Source organism: Balaenoptera ricei, chromosome 13 (genome assembly GCF_028023285.1).
Source record: "Balaenoptera ricei isolate mBalRic1 chromosome 13, mBalRic1.hap2, whole genome shotgun sequence".
In the NCBI taxonomy this organism is placed as follows: domain Eukaryota; kingdom Metazoa; phylum Chordata; class Mammalia; order Artiodactyla; family Balaenopteridae; genus Balaenoptera; species Balaenoptera ricei.
In genome coordinates this window covers 84,521,860-84,538,402 of record NC_082651.1, presented here as the reverse complement: position 1 = coordinate 84,538,402, position 16,543 = coordinate 84,521,860, and the positions used below count along the sequence as shown (strand labels likewise).

General features: G+C 33.5%; 1 protein-coding gene across 2 annotated transcripts in view; it reads right to left on the bottom strand.

Moving 5' to 3' along the window:
• ATAD2B (ATPase family AAA domain containing 2B) overlaps nucleotides 1–16,543 on the bottom strand; it is a 155,932-nt gene that overhangs the window by 69,549 nt on the left and 69,840 nt on the right. For both annotated transcript variants that reach the window (XM_059893536.1, XM_059893537.1), the window contains exons 15-17: nucleotides 12,827–12,917; nucleotides 7,068–7,379; nucleotides 4,611–4,746 (exon numbers count right to left, since the gene is read on the bottom strand). In XM_059893536.1, the coding sequence (XP_059749519.1) occupies nucleotides 4,611–4,746; nucleotides 7,068–7,379; nucleotides 12,827–12,917 (539 nt within the window). The remainder of the gene's footprint in view (nucleotides 1–4,610; nucleotides 4,747–7,067; nucleotides 7,380–12,826; nucleotides 12,918–16,543) is intronic.

The following is a 16,543-nucleotide window of genomic DNA, read 5'->3' as shown; positions in this document are numbered from 1 at the left end:
AGAAAGGATGAATTTCAAGAAACAAAAACAGGATGTACAAAGGAACAGAGGCTAAAAAAACCTCTTGGCCCTTTGGGGTAGAGGATATAGTTCATTACAGCCAGCTTCTTTTAAGGTTTTAGGGTAATGTAAGGGTAAAGATACTGGGGTAAGGGAGGGGAAGGGGGAAGGAGAATCAGACTGTGAAGGGCTATGAAGGGTTCTGTAAACCACGTTAAAAGTTGGAATGGACACTGAAGACAATGAGGAAGCATTAAGATGCTTAAGCAGGGGAAGTGACGTAAGCATACACATGTCTTTGGATGACAACTCTAACTCAGCATGTCAGTATAGGAAAGGGTTTTGAAAGAAGGTGAAACAATAGGAAAGATGACCAGTTAGGAGTCTGCTATAATAACCCAGGCATGAGATGTTAATAATAGTATAGACAAGAACAGTGTCGGGCTTCCCTGGTGGCGCAGTGGTTGAGAATCTGCCTGCCAATGCAGGGGACACGGGTTCGAGCCCTGGTCTGGGAAGATCCCACATGCCACGGAGCAACTGGGCCCGTGAGCCACAATTACTGAGCCTGCGCATCTGGAGCCTGTGCTCCGCAACAAGGGAGGCCGCGATGGTGAGAGGCCCGCGCACCGCGATGAAGAGTGGTCCCCACTTGCCGCAACTAGAGAAAGCCCTCGCACAGAAACGAAGACTCAACACAGTCATAAATAAATAAATAAATAAATAAAAGAACGTGAATTTCTTTAAAAAAAAAAAAAAAAAAGAACAGTGTCAGAGGAGGTAGAAGGAAGAGCTTGGAATTAGACTTACTTAGTAAGAAAAATCCATAGGACTTGGTCATTTACTAGATATAGAAGGGAAGAAAGAGGAAAGAGTTGAGAATGATGTCCAATTCTAGTTGGGACAACTGAATGGATGGTAGCTCATAGTACTCATGGGAAGAGAAGGAAAGACACAAGCTAGCATATACCGAAAGATCTGTGACACAACAAAGGGTGATAGGCAACTGGACAAAGTTTAAAGCTCAAGAGTGATCTAGGCTTGAGAAAGATTTGGTAGTTACTAACAAAGATGAAAAATAATGAAAACAAATGAAAATATTGAGAAACATCATTTATCTGTTAGATTGATAAATATTAGAATACCGTTATTAGCAAATAGATGATGGGAAAATTGGTATTCTCATGAATAGTGAGAATGGAAAAAAGTATAATTTTCTGAAATTAAATTTGGCAAGTATGCCAAATATATGCCAAAATGTATATCCAAGGATATTCTGCAATTCATCCCACTCCCAAAGATTCCCTTACTTCTTAGTGTTCTCTACATTTCTTCCCATAGTACTTATCTTCTAACATTTCATCTATCACACTGATTGTTTTATAGTCTGCCTCCATCTAAAATGTAAGCTGAATAAGGGCAGGGATCCTAGTATATTTGGTTCACTGACATATTCCAATTACCTAGGACAACATCTGGCACATGATGGGCACTTTGACAAAATATCTGTATGAGTGAATGAATATATGAAAGTGCAAACGATTCAAATAAATAAGAAGATATTATTTTCATCTATCTAGTTGGCAAAGATTTTAAAAGACAAACAGTGCTCAGAAATGACAAGGGAATAGAAAAAATAACCCTCTCATACATTAGTGATGAAATGTAAATTGGTACAACCTTTCTGTAAGGCAATTTAACAATCTCTATCAGGTTTTGAAGTGTATATACACTTCGACACAGCAATCAGTTTTTAAAATCTATCTTAAGGTCTGAATCAGAAAATGTTATAAAGATGTATACTTAGAAAGATGTCTATCACAGCACTGTTTATAAACAGTGTTTATAAACTGTTTATAAACATTTATAAACATTTATAAATGTTTCCAGGAAAACTGGAAATTTCAATTTTTATCAATAAGGTTATATAAATTATGAAACATCCAAAAAAAATACTATGCTGCTATTTTAAAAGAATGACATTAAATATATACTGACATGAAATAACATTCCCAACATAGTGGGGGTGAAAGCAAGTTACATTAACAACCTTACAGGAGAATATAATTTATGTAAGATAATATATGGGTCTGTCTACATGGATAGAGAGAATATGGAAGTGTGGTCACCAAAATGTTAACACATACTACCTTCAGGTGCTTGGGCTTTAATTTTTACTTTCTTCTTTATGCTCTTCTTTTTTACTTGAATTTTCTAAAGAGTGTATCATCTTTCTAATCAGAAAAAAACAAAGCTATTTTCATTTGGAAAACCTTAAAAAGTTCTGTTTCTAATCCCCTTATGGTAATATACAATAAGAAAGAAAACTTATTTCCATCATAAGGGTTCTCTACCAGATTGATAGGCCTTAAATAGCTTGACTTCAATTTCATCTTAAATCTAAAGAAAAGGTTGCAACACTGTTTTAGGAAACTATTCCCAGAAAAAGAAACCCATCATCAATGCCGGAGCTAGTGTTACTGACACCAGCATTAAAGTCATGCTTTCTACTTGTCTAGAATCTTTTTTGTATTAATCTGGCATGCTAACACATGTTGCTCGAACAAAAAAGCCAAACCAAACCAAATCAACAACAACAAAATACACGTGTAGTCTTTATTAAAGGCTTATGGTCTAAAGTAAATGCTTCTTGGAAAGCGTGAAAAATCATATCATCCAACCTACCCTAAAAAACCCTATCTACATATTAAGCTCAGAAATCAATTTGGAAACCACATAGTACAAGAGAAAGAATATGATCCCAAGAAACAAACAGTACCAAGTCTGCCCCCTACTAGCAGCACGATCATGGGCAATTTACTTAACTTCTTTGTATCTCAGTTTCCTCATCTATAAAATGATGATACCACAAATGCTAATGACTGTTGAGAGGCCTATATGTATTACTACATACGAAGCCCCAGCTTTATATACCTACCACATGTCTACTTTGTAATGAGCAACAAATGCTAACTCCTATACCTTCATACTCAAAAGGACAGCAAATGCCACCATTTTTTCTGTGAAGCATTCCTGGACTTCCCTGTGGAAGCTTCTTAGTTCTGCTTTCATAACACTTTAGCCATATCACAATGTTTGTCACCCCAAAGAACAAGAACTCTTCCAGAGTAAGAACTATGTTATATCTTATTCATGCTTCAAGCACCTAGTACAATGCCTGGCACAGGGTAAAAAAAAAAAAAGGCAGAATGAGTGAATAAATAAATAAAGTAATTTATCAAAACATCTTTAAAAAACAGCTCATTCTAGGATATAGCTGTCTCACTATTAAATCAAAGTCAAAGCAATGAACTAGAAAAGCATATGTAAAAGAGGTTAAAATTAAACCAATTCCTTGAGAAAGGCTAAGCCAACCAAAATAAGCCATACCACTGATATACATTAAATCAGTAACAGAATGTTCTTAATGTAAAATTGAAAAATTGATAGTTTCTTAGCTCCTACTATGTATTTCAATTCAAATAACTAAAATTGTCAAAACAAACAGCACACACATGGCACACAGGCTAGCCAGGTGAAAGTCAGAAAAAAATGATTATTTGGTTTTCCCTTAGCCATCAATAAACAGATCTGTAAAATTACTGAAACAGTTTAAGAAAACTTCCCGGAGGGCATAAAAGAAAGGCTCTGGAGTGAAGAAAAAAGTTTCTAATAGAAGAGCTTGCTGTTAAAGAGTAAATTAAAGTAATTTAGTCTCATTTTAAAAACTAAAAAACAAGGAAGGGTTATCAATGCAAATAATCAAATTAACATTTCACCAAAATCTACATGGGAAAAACTTCGATTAAAGTTAAAGACTTAAATTTGTTCAAAATATCTCTAAAGAAAAATTACTTAAAAGTATACACAATCCAGTGTGTTCTAATAAAAGTCCTATTAGACCTACTTGACTGGAGCATTATGGTTCTTTAACTATCATGATAATTATGTAAATGCAAGTGATGATGCTGTTAGTATTTGAAAACTATTTAGTCTCAATTTAAAATTACATTAGCACTAAAATTGTTTACCCATTGAAGTGCACAGCAAAAGCTGCTTTAGCATAGACAAAGGTAAATGTAAATAGAAAAAACATAAAATCTAAATTAGGAAAGTGTAAACTAATGAGGTTTTGGAGAATCAGAAAGTTATTTGTTTAGTTACTGAGCAATTTCTAATTCAAAACCTCTTTAGTACCCTTAGAGTCCTAAATTATCATATGAAACTTATTACAATCAAAATATTCTAGATTATGGTAAATATTTCATTTCTGTCCACTTTAGTTCAAATAAAAAGCAATAAAATTGGGGACATGGGTTTACTTTCTGAAGGCAACCCTTCCTTCTACCCTACTTTAAAAAAAAAATAAAATCCCACAATCATTTTAGGAAAAAATATCTTGAGTTGACCAATAAACTAATTTATTACCACACAAAAACACAGACACAGTAAAGTTTTCCAGAATTGTGTCCAAACAACAGAAAAACAAAGTCCTCCAGGTTACAACCAAAAGTAAAAATATACTGTAGTTCTAACTATAAAGTAGTAAAAATCACTCTAAATTGAAAGAAATTTCAATTTAATTGAAATCAGTGATATAAATTGCTTACATTGTAAAATGAAGGTAAGGTTTATGTACAGCAGCAGCTGATGACTGTTTCTTTGGTGATCCTGAGTGACAATTGGTCTCGAAAATTGATAAAGCATTCTCATCTTCACTATCATCTAAAATCAGAGTTTCTATATCTGTTTTAAAAAAAAAAAATCACAAAGATTATGAAGCTTAAAAAGTCATTTAATATTAGTGCCCTACCAAAGCTAAGAAAAATTGGTTTAAAAATCAAGTGGCAAAAACTAATAAGTTATCCATCAAATAACACAGATTGTCCAGGGAAACTGACAAACTACAGTATTCTGAATAATTTATAAATGGAACCAATGTAATTTTTTCACCTTTACGGACTACTTAAGTGTTATGAGATGCATTTTGGGAGACTACAAGCACAGTGGAAAAGAAATGGCACTCTCATAAAATACTCACCTACTTACTAAAAATTTCTAAGTTAATTTTGACCAAAACCAGTACATTTAATATAAATAAGATGGTTTAATTAATAGAGTAATTGAGGTAGCCCAGTTCTTACAAAAGCAACAAGGAACAAACTGACCTTTATTTTTTCACATGGCACACACACACATATTTCAAGGAAAATCTAGTCTTAGTTAAGAAGGGACTCGGGAATTCAGTGGGGAAAAAACCAATCTTAAAAAATGTACTCATTCAAGTAACATTGGGTCTTAAGTTATTGTTCGATGGACTAACGGGAACTAAAATTCCTATTGAAAGTGCCATACTTAAAAATTTATCTGGACTACAACCTAAAGTATTAATAGCTGTAATTCATACATACCTAACAAAAGCATCAATTCATTCAATAAAAAGCAATGCTACATGTGTAGGAGAAATGGGAGGAAATTAAGATTGACAGAAATCATACCCTTCCCCAAAAAAACAAAGAAAAAAAAGAGGCATGCTTTCTAAAATGAGATACTGAATTGTGCTGGCAGACACAGATTTCAATGGCTTTTAAAAGCCAAGTATTTAATACAACTAATATTGTAAAAGTTAATCAGAAAATAATTGAGTACCATGTGATTGATAATTTCATATATAAGGAAAGGATACTTGTCTAAGAAAAATATTAAAGACCAAAACAATCCAGAATAATATATCTAAATAACTAAAAAACAATTATTAATAATCAAAGAAAATTTGGTTTCTTTCCTCCACTGGTATGTGAACAAAAAAAATGAAACTAAAGCATACTTTATACTTATGGGGAAAAAATGGTAAGAAAACACAGATAATAATGCCATAAAAAAATTCTCAAATGCAAGTAAAGAAGTTACAGTCTCTCAGAAGAGAAGGTAAGATTTTTATGACCTTCTAAAGGTGACATAGTCTTTTAAAAATTAAAAAAAACTTGGGAAAAGATACATATCCTCAGTTTTGAAAATCAGATAAGAAATGTACAATGCATGGCAGAGTAGCTGGCTCATACATAATATTTGTTCTCCTCCTCATGTGACAAATTTAAGAAATCAAGTAATCGATGTGATATTTCATGAGACTCTACCCTAAAAAAAAGTTTCTGAAAAATATATATATGACAAGCAAAATTCATTGAATATCGATGACTTTTACTATACATAACAGTTTTACCATTATAATTCATTGGACAATTTTTTATACAGTGCAGACTACATGTTAAACAAAGAAAATGAGGATAATTTTTTTAAATTACTGTCTCTTCTAAGTTCACGGGCTTTTACTTTGATTAGCACAGGAACCTAGAGTTTTCCTGTATATGAGTAACATTTTTAAAAGTAGCTTTCTGTTTTTATCTCAAATCCAAACTACAATCTTGAGGCCAGAACTCAAGACCTTCTATAATCAGGTTCTAATTTACTGCCCTACTAGTAATTTACACTCCATTAGCGCAGCACACTGCAGAGTGCTGTGCCAATAACAACAGTATGATGAGTTGAATCCAGAAGGACATTAGAGCAACATGGTTAAGAGCATGGGCTCTGGAGTCAGGCTCCCTGGGTTTGAGCAAGACCTAGAACTTACTGAGTGACCCTTTATATAAGTGAACATCTTCATTTTTGATAGAGTAAGAGTACCTGCTCCCAGGATTGTTATGAGGATTAATAAATGACAATTTATGTAAGGGCTTTATAATAATAAAAGAAATGTAAGCCAATACTATCATAGCCAACTTTTCTAAAGATGGTAACACTCCCACATTAAGATAGTCAGAATGTCCCAAGAGTGAACAAACATCCATTCATTCTTTTTACGGACACTGATTAGGCAACTACTGTGTGCTAGACAACAGGCTAGGCCTAGAATATACAGTGGCCAAGGAAATGGATACATTTCCTATATTCGTGGCAAATACAAAAGAGGAACACATAAATAACCTTAGAAGAAAACTCAGAATTTATTTACTTATCCCTGCACTTGTTTCATTTTAACAATATGAAAAGGTAATTTACACTACCTTCTTTCTTGTCACTCTGGCTAATTTCAGCATGAGGAAACACTTTTTGCAAGACTGCTAGGATGTTGCTGAAGCTTCTTTCCAGCAGCGGTCTTATGATGGGGGATAGTGCATGTCCCGAAGACATGACAGCACGCTGGGAAGCAGGCACAATATTCTGCATTGCATGGTAAAAATCCTGGGCGTGGAGCACTATTGAGGAAACATCTAGCTGCAGTTTATGACTGCTAGCATAGATCTGGGGGTAACGCCTCCGCAGGGCAATCAGGGCAGCTTCAGTGCACAGGGCCTTGATATCAGCTCCGCAATAGCCTAATGCACAAAAGGAAAAGGATAACAAAGGTAAGTCCATTTTTCCAAGTATCAACTCTATTCTGCAAATATGCACATCTTCATCTAAAATAAAATACTAAATCAATCATGTGCAATTTCACTAGCAAAATGAAAAATGACCATTTAAAGTCACCTAATAAAACTGTTTACTCATTAAGACTAAAAATGTTTTGAATATTTTAATTAACAAACACATGAACTAATGATATTAAAAGAAAACAAGTCATATATTTTGTGCCAAAACCACTGATTATAATGTACATCTTTCTTCAGGAAAGGTTTTAAAAAATATAGTTTTATATCAATCCTTCATCAATATTTCCAATCATTAGTTTAGTCCTCATGACATTACAGTTTTCTATAAATTTTCCTAATATTACTAATTTCCAAACACATATAATGGAGCAGTACAAAGTAGTATACATAAGCGGAAACTTCAAAATCAGAGCTATTCTACTACTAACTCTGAGTGCAACCCACAAGCAGGTTAATATCTTATTACCCCCAAAACTATACTTTAAAGTTATGATCATCTCTGATAGTTCCAAAGGTATTACAGGGAATGAGAATCCATTACATTTCTATATTATCTTCCTTTTTATATATATATTTAGTTTAAAATGATTGATAATCTAGTTCACAGGGCTACAGAGATATGAGGTATCATCCATTACCCATATTTAACTGATCATGTAGTTAAACAACAGATCAAGCCACCAGTGCTCTGAAATCATTTCATTCATTTGAGCGACAAATACATAGAAAAACATATGAACTGTTAGGTCTTTACCACAAATGGGAAGAAAACCTCAAACTAGTCATGGTGTTTTTTTATATCACCAATTAAACCTGCATTTGGCCACCTTTATCAGTTATGCCAGCAGGGGGAACCACTCGAACTAGTTACAGAACATTAGTCCCTCAGCTCTTCAAAGAGTGGTATCAGGTTTATTTATCTTTTTATATATCACAATGACCTTGTAGAACACTTAAATACTGAAATTAAAATGGTGATTAGATAGGAAAACTATGAGCAGAGAAGAAATAGTACCAGACTAACTGGTAGAAAAAGAACATTAAGGAACAAAACCATATAAATCAAACTGACTCACACATTATAATAAATTCTATCCCTATATCCCTCAGTAGGGCAAATGATCACGTTAATCAAGTCCTACACATAACAGAAAACTCCTCACCCTGCTCTCCTTTTTCCCCAGCACTTACCACCTTATCATTTACCTATTATGTTTACTGTCTGCCTTCCCCAACTAGAATGTGGCCTCTGTAAGAATAGGGGTATTTGTTTGTTTTGTTCGCTAAATGTATCTCAACTACCAAGAACAATGCCTGGCCTGGCATTCAGTAGATATCCAAAAAATATTTCTTGAGTGAAAGAATGAATGAAAAAAGAAAAGAGTAACTCCAAGGTTATAGTTTGGAAACGTAAAACTATTAGGTTACCATGTATTACAAAAAAGAGGGGGATGAATCATATCTATTAGGCTTTTCTTTTTCTAAGAAATCTAAATTCTTTTATTATTAAACCAACTTACTCACTGTAACTAAAAATTTCAATGAAAATTATGAAGTACTATATTCATAAACATTTATTCAGAGGTAGGGGAAAACTTAATATGACCTATGAGAATTTAATTCAGAAAACTATAAGCAGATTAAGCATTAACACTGCCCCATGACAGCAATCAATCTCCCAAATGATTCTTCAGAATAACCAAGTTTACCATGTCTCTCATTTTATTTTCTATTTCTCAATGAATGAACCTGACAAAAAGTATCTTTTCCTGTTCCATACATATCTGTTACATTAGTTCAACAAAATAACTGTAGAACACCAGCTCAGTTATAAACAGTTAACTAAATAATCCATTTCAGAGGAAGTAAAGAATAAACTACTGTCTTCAAAAAAATATAAACCACATTTCTTTTTCTTCTTTAAAAGTATATATACTTAGTGAACATACTATATGACCCTATTTTTAAGTGCAAAAACTTAAATTAAAAAGGAAAAAACGTTCAAAAACAATGCAGAACAGAAAAAAGCCACTAAAAGGTATTTTATGTAGTAAATGTTGCCCATAATATTTATGTTTGACATAATAATATAAATAGCAATGTATTGTTCACTCTTTCTTAATTTATTAAAGATAATTTTAAAGCTTATCAACACTAATAGATTCCATTTAAAGAAGTAAATTTTCTTCACTGAGTTAAATAGATGTTTTGTATATTGACACATTTTATTAACCATATCAAAAAATCACATTTGTTAATATCATCACCAATCTCATCGCTAAAATCTTTTAAGTGCTGGCAAGCTGTCAGCTCACAATGACAAATATAAGTCATAGAACGCCCTTTGAGAACTGCTGTGTAGCTTATAATCCCTTTTTTGGTTTTAAAAAAATCCTAATTTTTGCTTGCAAGTTTGAATTTCATCATTAGTTATAAACTAATCCTTGAAAAAAATAAAGAAGTAAATTTTCTCATGGATTATCATAACCAACAGACTATAAATGATAGGAATTACCTTCTTTACATTTGTTTGTGAATGAGAATTACTAGTTTATATCTGTGGTTGTCAACCTTGACTAGTCATCCGAATAAACAATGAAAATGAGTCAAAAGTAGATTCCCAACAAACTTAGTGAATCAGAATCACTAAGTGGTGGTTTAATATCATAAATATGTATTTTGAGAACACTTTACAAGTGATTCTGATATACAAAAAATTTGAGAACTACTGAATTAATAATAATACACTTTCCTTACTAGACTCTAAAACAGAATTAAAGGTACATCATAACCATGGCTAAATAGGTTATATTAAGGGTGACCATATGTCCTGGTTTAGGCCATTTGCCTTGTCATAATTAACAGCGTATTTTTTCACTCTCAAAAGGGTCCTGCTTTAGAAAAATAGACGATATGACTATTCCAGAAATACTGAAATACAGCCTTTAGAGAGTCAAAAGCTGATGTTAAATATCAATATCCCTTCCATAAGAATTCCATAACTATACTAGTTCTACCATTACAACTCTAATAGTCTGATGAACACACATAGCTAGATACCAAAGAAAACGCATTCCTGAATACTGCTATTAAGATGGAAATTTGTCTGAAAGAATGAAAATACAAGCTACTCAAAGAGGTTATAAACTAGAGAAAGGTAATAAAATTTTATGAAGTTACTTTTTAAATAAAATACCAAACAATGAAGGTCCACAAGCTAAGATGCCACATTGACAGATACCCTTTCATTGTTTTGGCCCTCTTAGTGAAAATGAATAGAGAAATATGATTAGATTGAAGTTCTTCATTAAGCTTAAGCTCCTACTATTTGTGCACATGTTCTGGATACCAAATTATTTGAAGACTACTAAAAATCACACCTATTATGCATGCAAACCTCCAAGTACTTGGGAATTCATTTCAAGGTAAAAGTTACCAAATCCATAACCTCTAACAAGAGGTCAACTATCTTTGCAGTCGTTCATTAAGACTGCATACTCTTTTGTTAGGCATAAATTTCATTCAACTGAACCCATACATGTTAAAACATCTTTGGGATACGTAAGTGCTAAGCTCATAATGAATTAAAAATTTATTGCTATTTCGTTCCTGTTTGAAGACCTGCATTTTCTTTTTTCTTTTTTTTTTAATGTGAACTGGTTTCTTAAATGAAATAAATGTCACAATCAAAATCAGAAGTCAGTTAATTATAATGGATTTTTATGTCACTCTCCAGGAAGAAAACAGAGTATATATAAGCAGATTCTAAACCAGCAACGCCACCCCCAAAAAAGGCAAGAGAAGTTTTTCAGTCCTATAAAAAAGTATGTCTTAAAATTTTTTTAACTTAAGAAACTGACTAAAAGCTAAAATAAATAACTTGGTAAAATGAGAAGGAGTGGCCTTTCGAAATGAAAAAGGAAACTGAGAGTCTAATATTTAGGATGAAGAATTAGAGTATATAATATTTCAGATGGTAGATAGGGTAAAAAAGTAATTTTAAAATTACTCTTAGGGAATTTCCAAAATTATTTGAAGACTTCTGCATATTTCAGTTAAGGATCATTCTGTGACAAATTCACAGACGAATCTACAAATATTTCCCATTCTGATCTGTACTCTAACACAATAATATCATAAAAGTAACAGGAAATAAAAGGGGTCAGATTTCAAAAAGGGCAAAGACTGGATTTTGTACCAAATACCACCCTCTCCCATAAAGCAGCACAGGCTTTGCAAAGGTCAAGCCAAATTTACATGAAATGGGTTTGGCGCATGCTCTCTTATACCAGGCAAAGCTTAAACTGGAGTAGTGCTGGAGAGATTTACGTTTTCTCCTCACCAGAAGATGTCGAGGTCTTTGTGGTTCAAAAGCTGAGGTATGCTGCTTCGGAGATGGAGGTCCCTGTGGATGAAGAGGATAATTCGGATGTAGCTAACTGAATGGACTAATGTTCTATTTAAGTTTTAATTATTTGATGGTGGACCACAATGATTTTTTAACTAAGTTGTTCTTTTTGGTTTTGGTAACTTTAAAGTTTTCCCAAGTAGACTGCTGATTGTTAGTGGACTTATTAGGGAGATTTCTTCATAATGCTTAAAAAAATGTCATGGAGAGATTTTTTAATTTATATTTTTGAGAGAATGAGAGGAAAATAGACAAAAGACAGAAAAAGAATGAAGGAAAAATACCTGTGTGTATATTCAGTTGCTTAATACCACATTCATTTTTATTTCAGACCTAATAGAGCCAAAACCCTGAATTCTAAAACCTCTGAATTCCGTCTCCTATGTATGATCATGTATGTACATAAAACACTCTCACCGTATCCTTTTAGGACAGTAGTGTTCGTTCACTCTGTAGGAGATCTACTTTGTGCATAACTTAACATTAACTTGGAGAATTTTACATTTGGGGAAATACTAGCAGATGTCATTAAGTATTTTCTTTGAAGACTCCTCTCACTCAACTTCTTTCTAAACCACCGGCATGAGGATGAGTCCATGATGTAATCTGTGAAGTAAAAGACTACAGTCCTGCGCTATACATGGACCTTCACCTCTTGTTTAAGCTTATTTTTCTTAGTAAAACTTCTGAAAGGGAACAATTCCTAAAAGGAGACACTGTAGTAATACTGGAAATCCAGCACTCAATGAAAGGCATATGACCACTGAGCTTTGATAATCAAAACACCTAATGGCAGCTAAAATTCTAATTTAGAAGTGTTCAAACTTCAAGTGAAATGTTTAAAATAATATTTACATTTAAAGGCAAAGCCATCTATTGCACAAAAACACAACTATACTCATTCACATTCCAAACATAAGGGGAAAGGGAGGCTGATCAGAACAAACAATGACAATCAAAAGATTCAAACAGTAGCACTCACCAACACATTTTTCAGCCAATTCACCTAAAAAAGCATCTGACAATTTTGGATTCCAGTCCCTGGTATGGATCTGTAAAATGTGTTTTCTTGCCTAAGAAGAAAAGTACAGATAAATAAAATCTTGCCTAAGGAAAAAAGTACAAATAAATAAAATATCATCAACCCCAAAATGTATTAGATGGAACAAATTTATCAAACTAACCATATCCCAGAAAAGCAACTGTTTATTTTAAAAGAAACATAAACAGCTTGGCATCCACATCAACTCTGATTCCCATAATAACCCTGTGAGCTATGTAGCAGAGATCTTTGTTTCACAAACTAAGATAATTAACATCCTGAGAGGTAAAGGAACTTGACTAGCGGCACATATGACTACGTGACTGATATAGGACTAGAACTCAAAACTAAATTTCACTTTCCTCCACGTCATTTTAAGCATTTGAAAACATGTAAACAAAAAAACTTTAATGTGTTATAATAATCATAACTTTTAAACAAACCTTATATTTAGATTTCACAGGCCTTTTGGTTCTCATATGCATAAAGTGTCATTAAAGTTTTAAGTTGAAGAAGTTTTCAATTAAGTAAAGAAATATAATAAACATTATCATCTTGTAAGTTAGTTAATGTTTTCACATTTAATATATAACAAGGTAATCTCCATAAATATTAATTGAATTCACTGTAAAACAAAGGTCTAAACAATTTTACCTTGATTTTTTTCTTTCAAAATAGCATTCTTTACCTTAAATCTAACTGTATAGCACAATCAAAATTTTAACATCTTGGTTCCAAATTAAATGAAATTTCTTTTTCTCCCACAGTAAAAAAGAAACACTGAAGTATGAGTCCATAATCACCTGAAAAGTCACATCAGAATTTTTTTTTCACATTTGCCTTCTTTCAGGGGAAAAACAATGCTTTCTAAAATTGAGTATACTTGTTTCCTCAACACTGCTACTTGAGTTTCTTGAGACTATGAAAAAGCAAATTATAACCAAGATGATAATATTATTGCCTTGGTGAGGAATTTGGGGTCTAGCACCAAAACAAAAAGAACTTGAAAGTTGTCAAGATAAACCTTGCTCAAAAAGTTGACAAAATCTAGAATCAATAGCTATTGCTTCAATTCCAAGTTCTAAGTTAGGCGTTCAGCTACCAAAAATAAATCAATGATGTAACAAATATTTTCTTTCGACTTGAAATATCTGCCTGAACAGATACTAAAAAAATATAAAATCAAGGCCCCCAAAAGATATCATTCTGAGATCTTATATAGTCTAGAAGATGACATTAAGAATCTATATAGACTTCATTAGCAGAAGGGGCGCCACTCATTCAAGACCCTTAGAGAATCAGAAACACGGCAAAAAAAAAAAAAAAAAAACCTAAGCTGGAAGATATCTCAAAAAAGATCTATCTGTATCCCTTCATTTTACAAAATAAGTAAAGATTTAGAGGAAATGAAATTAATTACCTAAAGTCAAGTTATTGTCAGGTCTCTGAGACATGTAAGTGTCTTTCTCTTTTTCTATATAAAGAGTCTCCTTTCTTTGTCATAAAAACAAGAAATAGAAGAAATTATTTAAATCAAGAAATGTTTCATTATGCTTTACTCTATATGGCATATAGAAGAGTAAATCATATGGTTTCTCCTAATAGAAAGTAGCTTCCTCTATTATTAAGAGTCAAAGGCAAACTCAGGTCACTCATTCTTTAGGATTCATGAATATACACATAACATTTATAACAATAATCATACTGCTGCTGATGATAAACAAAAGAAATTAAGCATTACTGCATAAAGAAGGTACGTGCTATTTTATGGTAATAAAGAGTTAACAAAATTATTAAAATCTGGCACCAAGACTTACTTTTACTTTTTTTGTTGTTTGTTTTTTACTTTCACTTGCTCAAATAGCAAGAGTCATGATATTCCACTTCTCAAACTGCATGCTAATATTAGACACTGACTGGTATCAATTTAAATGAACGACCCAAATGGAGCCTTATGACTGCCCTTAACCCTTCTCTATTCTATTCATGAGGCTATCTTCCAGCAGACTAGTTCATAGCTTCTCTGTCTTCATGCTCAGCCTCTCGTTCAGAACTTGCTTCCTAATCCACTGAGAAAACTGAAGCAATCAGAAGAAAACTTCCAAAGATACTCCATACCAACTGTGTCCACCTGTCAGCATGTGTACCCGCAATATTCTGTCTTCTCCCTATTATAACAGATGAACTATCAAATTCCTATCTATAGTCATTCTCGGGACTTCCCTGGTGGTCCAGTGTCTAAGACTCCACGCCCCCAGGGCAGGGGGCCCTGGTTTGATCCCTGGTCAGGGAACTAGATCCCACATGCCACAACTAAGACCCAGCACAGAAAAATAAATAAATAAATTTTTTTTAAATTAAAAATAGTCATTCTCATCACTCATATATTAAATCCAATCCCCCTTCTCGCCTATCAAGGCAAGAAGATAATTCTCCTTTCTCAATTTCACCACCAAAATTTCCTTCCCTACTGGATATTTCTCCCATCTTAAAAATAACAAAACACCTTCTCTTGTCCCCAATTTGCTCAACATCTCACCTCAATCCTTTGCTTCTTATTACAGCAAAACACTTTGAAAAATTTATCTCCATTCACTGTCTCCAATTCCTCCCCTCCCATTCTCTTAAACTAACCATATTCGAGTCAAGTTTTTTGCACCCACCACTAATTGAAATTGTTCCCATCAGGTTTCAGCAATGACCTACATAACGCTAAATACGATCGCCAATCTTCTGTCATGTGATTTAATTTAGCAACATCTGACACAGTTAATTATACCTTCCCCATTGATATAGTTTCTTCACTTGGCTTCCAGAATCCCACTCTCCTAGTTTTCCTCTTACCTTACTGACTGCTTCTTAAGACAGAGGAATTATATCATCTAGTCTCATGACCTTAAATATTACCTAAGGAAAAAAAGGTGAACAGCCAGTCTAGGCTTTTTCCACAGACCCAGGCCAAGAAAAATGATCTTAGGTTTAGGTCTCAAGCACCGTTTTCTTGAAACTTAGAAAGTTAAAATTAACATGGAAAACTATGCTCAAGATCCATACTTATACAATATAGTAAGCCACAGAACATTTCCATCGTCACAGAAAATTCAACTGGACAGTACTGTTCTAGACCTCGTTTACTGTTAAATCTCTGATTTGTGTGGACTATACCTGAATTGTGAGGACTATGGTTGGCATATGGACTTTGAGGCCTACATGACTAGGACAATATAGAAGAGAATTGGAAAATCAAGGTAATGGCTTTCCTGTGCCAAAATGAACACTGGCTGTGCCCCTTAGAGCTAATAAGCACAGTCCCCATCTATTGGTAGAGCCTAAAAGATGTGCTTGAACTGTTGTAAGATGTCCCTAATGAGATAGCTGATGCTTCCCCATGCTGCAGTAGACTACTTCAGTCCTGTCTCCTATAACTAAGCGTACCTCTATGCACTGGTACAGCCCTAGAAGCTCACTTGGGTAACAAAAATGATGCTGTATACACTATGTTTCCTATCCTGACAAAGCTAAATAAACTTGGTGCCCAAAAAAAGCCTGTAAGTTGGATCGTCAATCCAAAACTGAGACAGATATAGTGGCTGTTCAGACTGTCGAACTGAGGTAGAGACTGCTCTACACAGACTGCTCTACACAGCAGAGCCATTG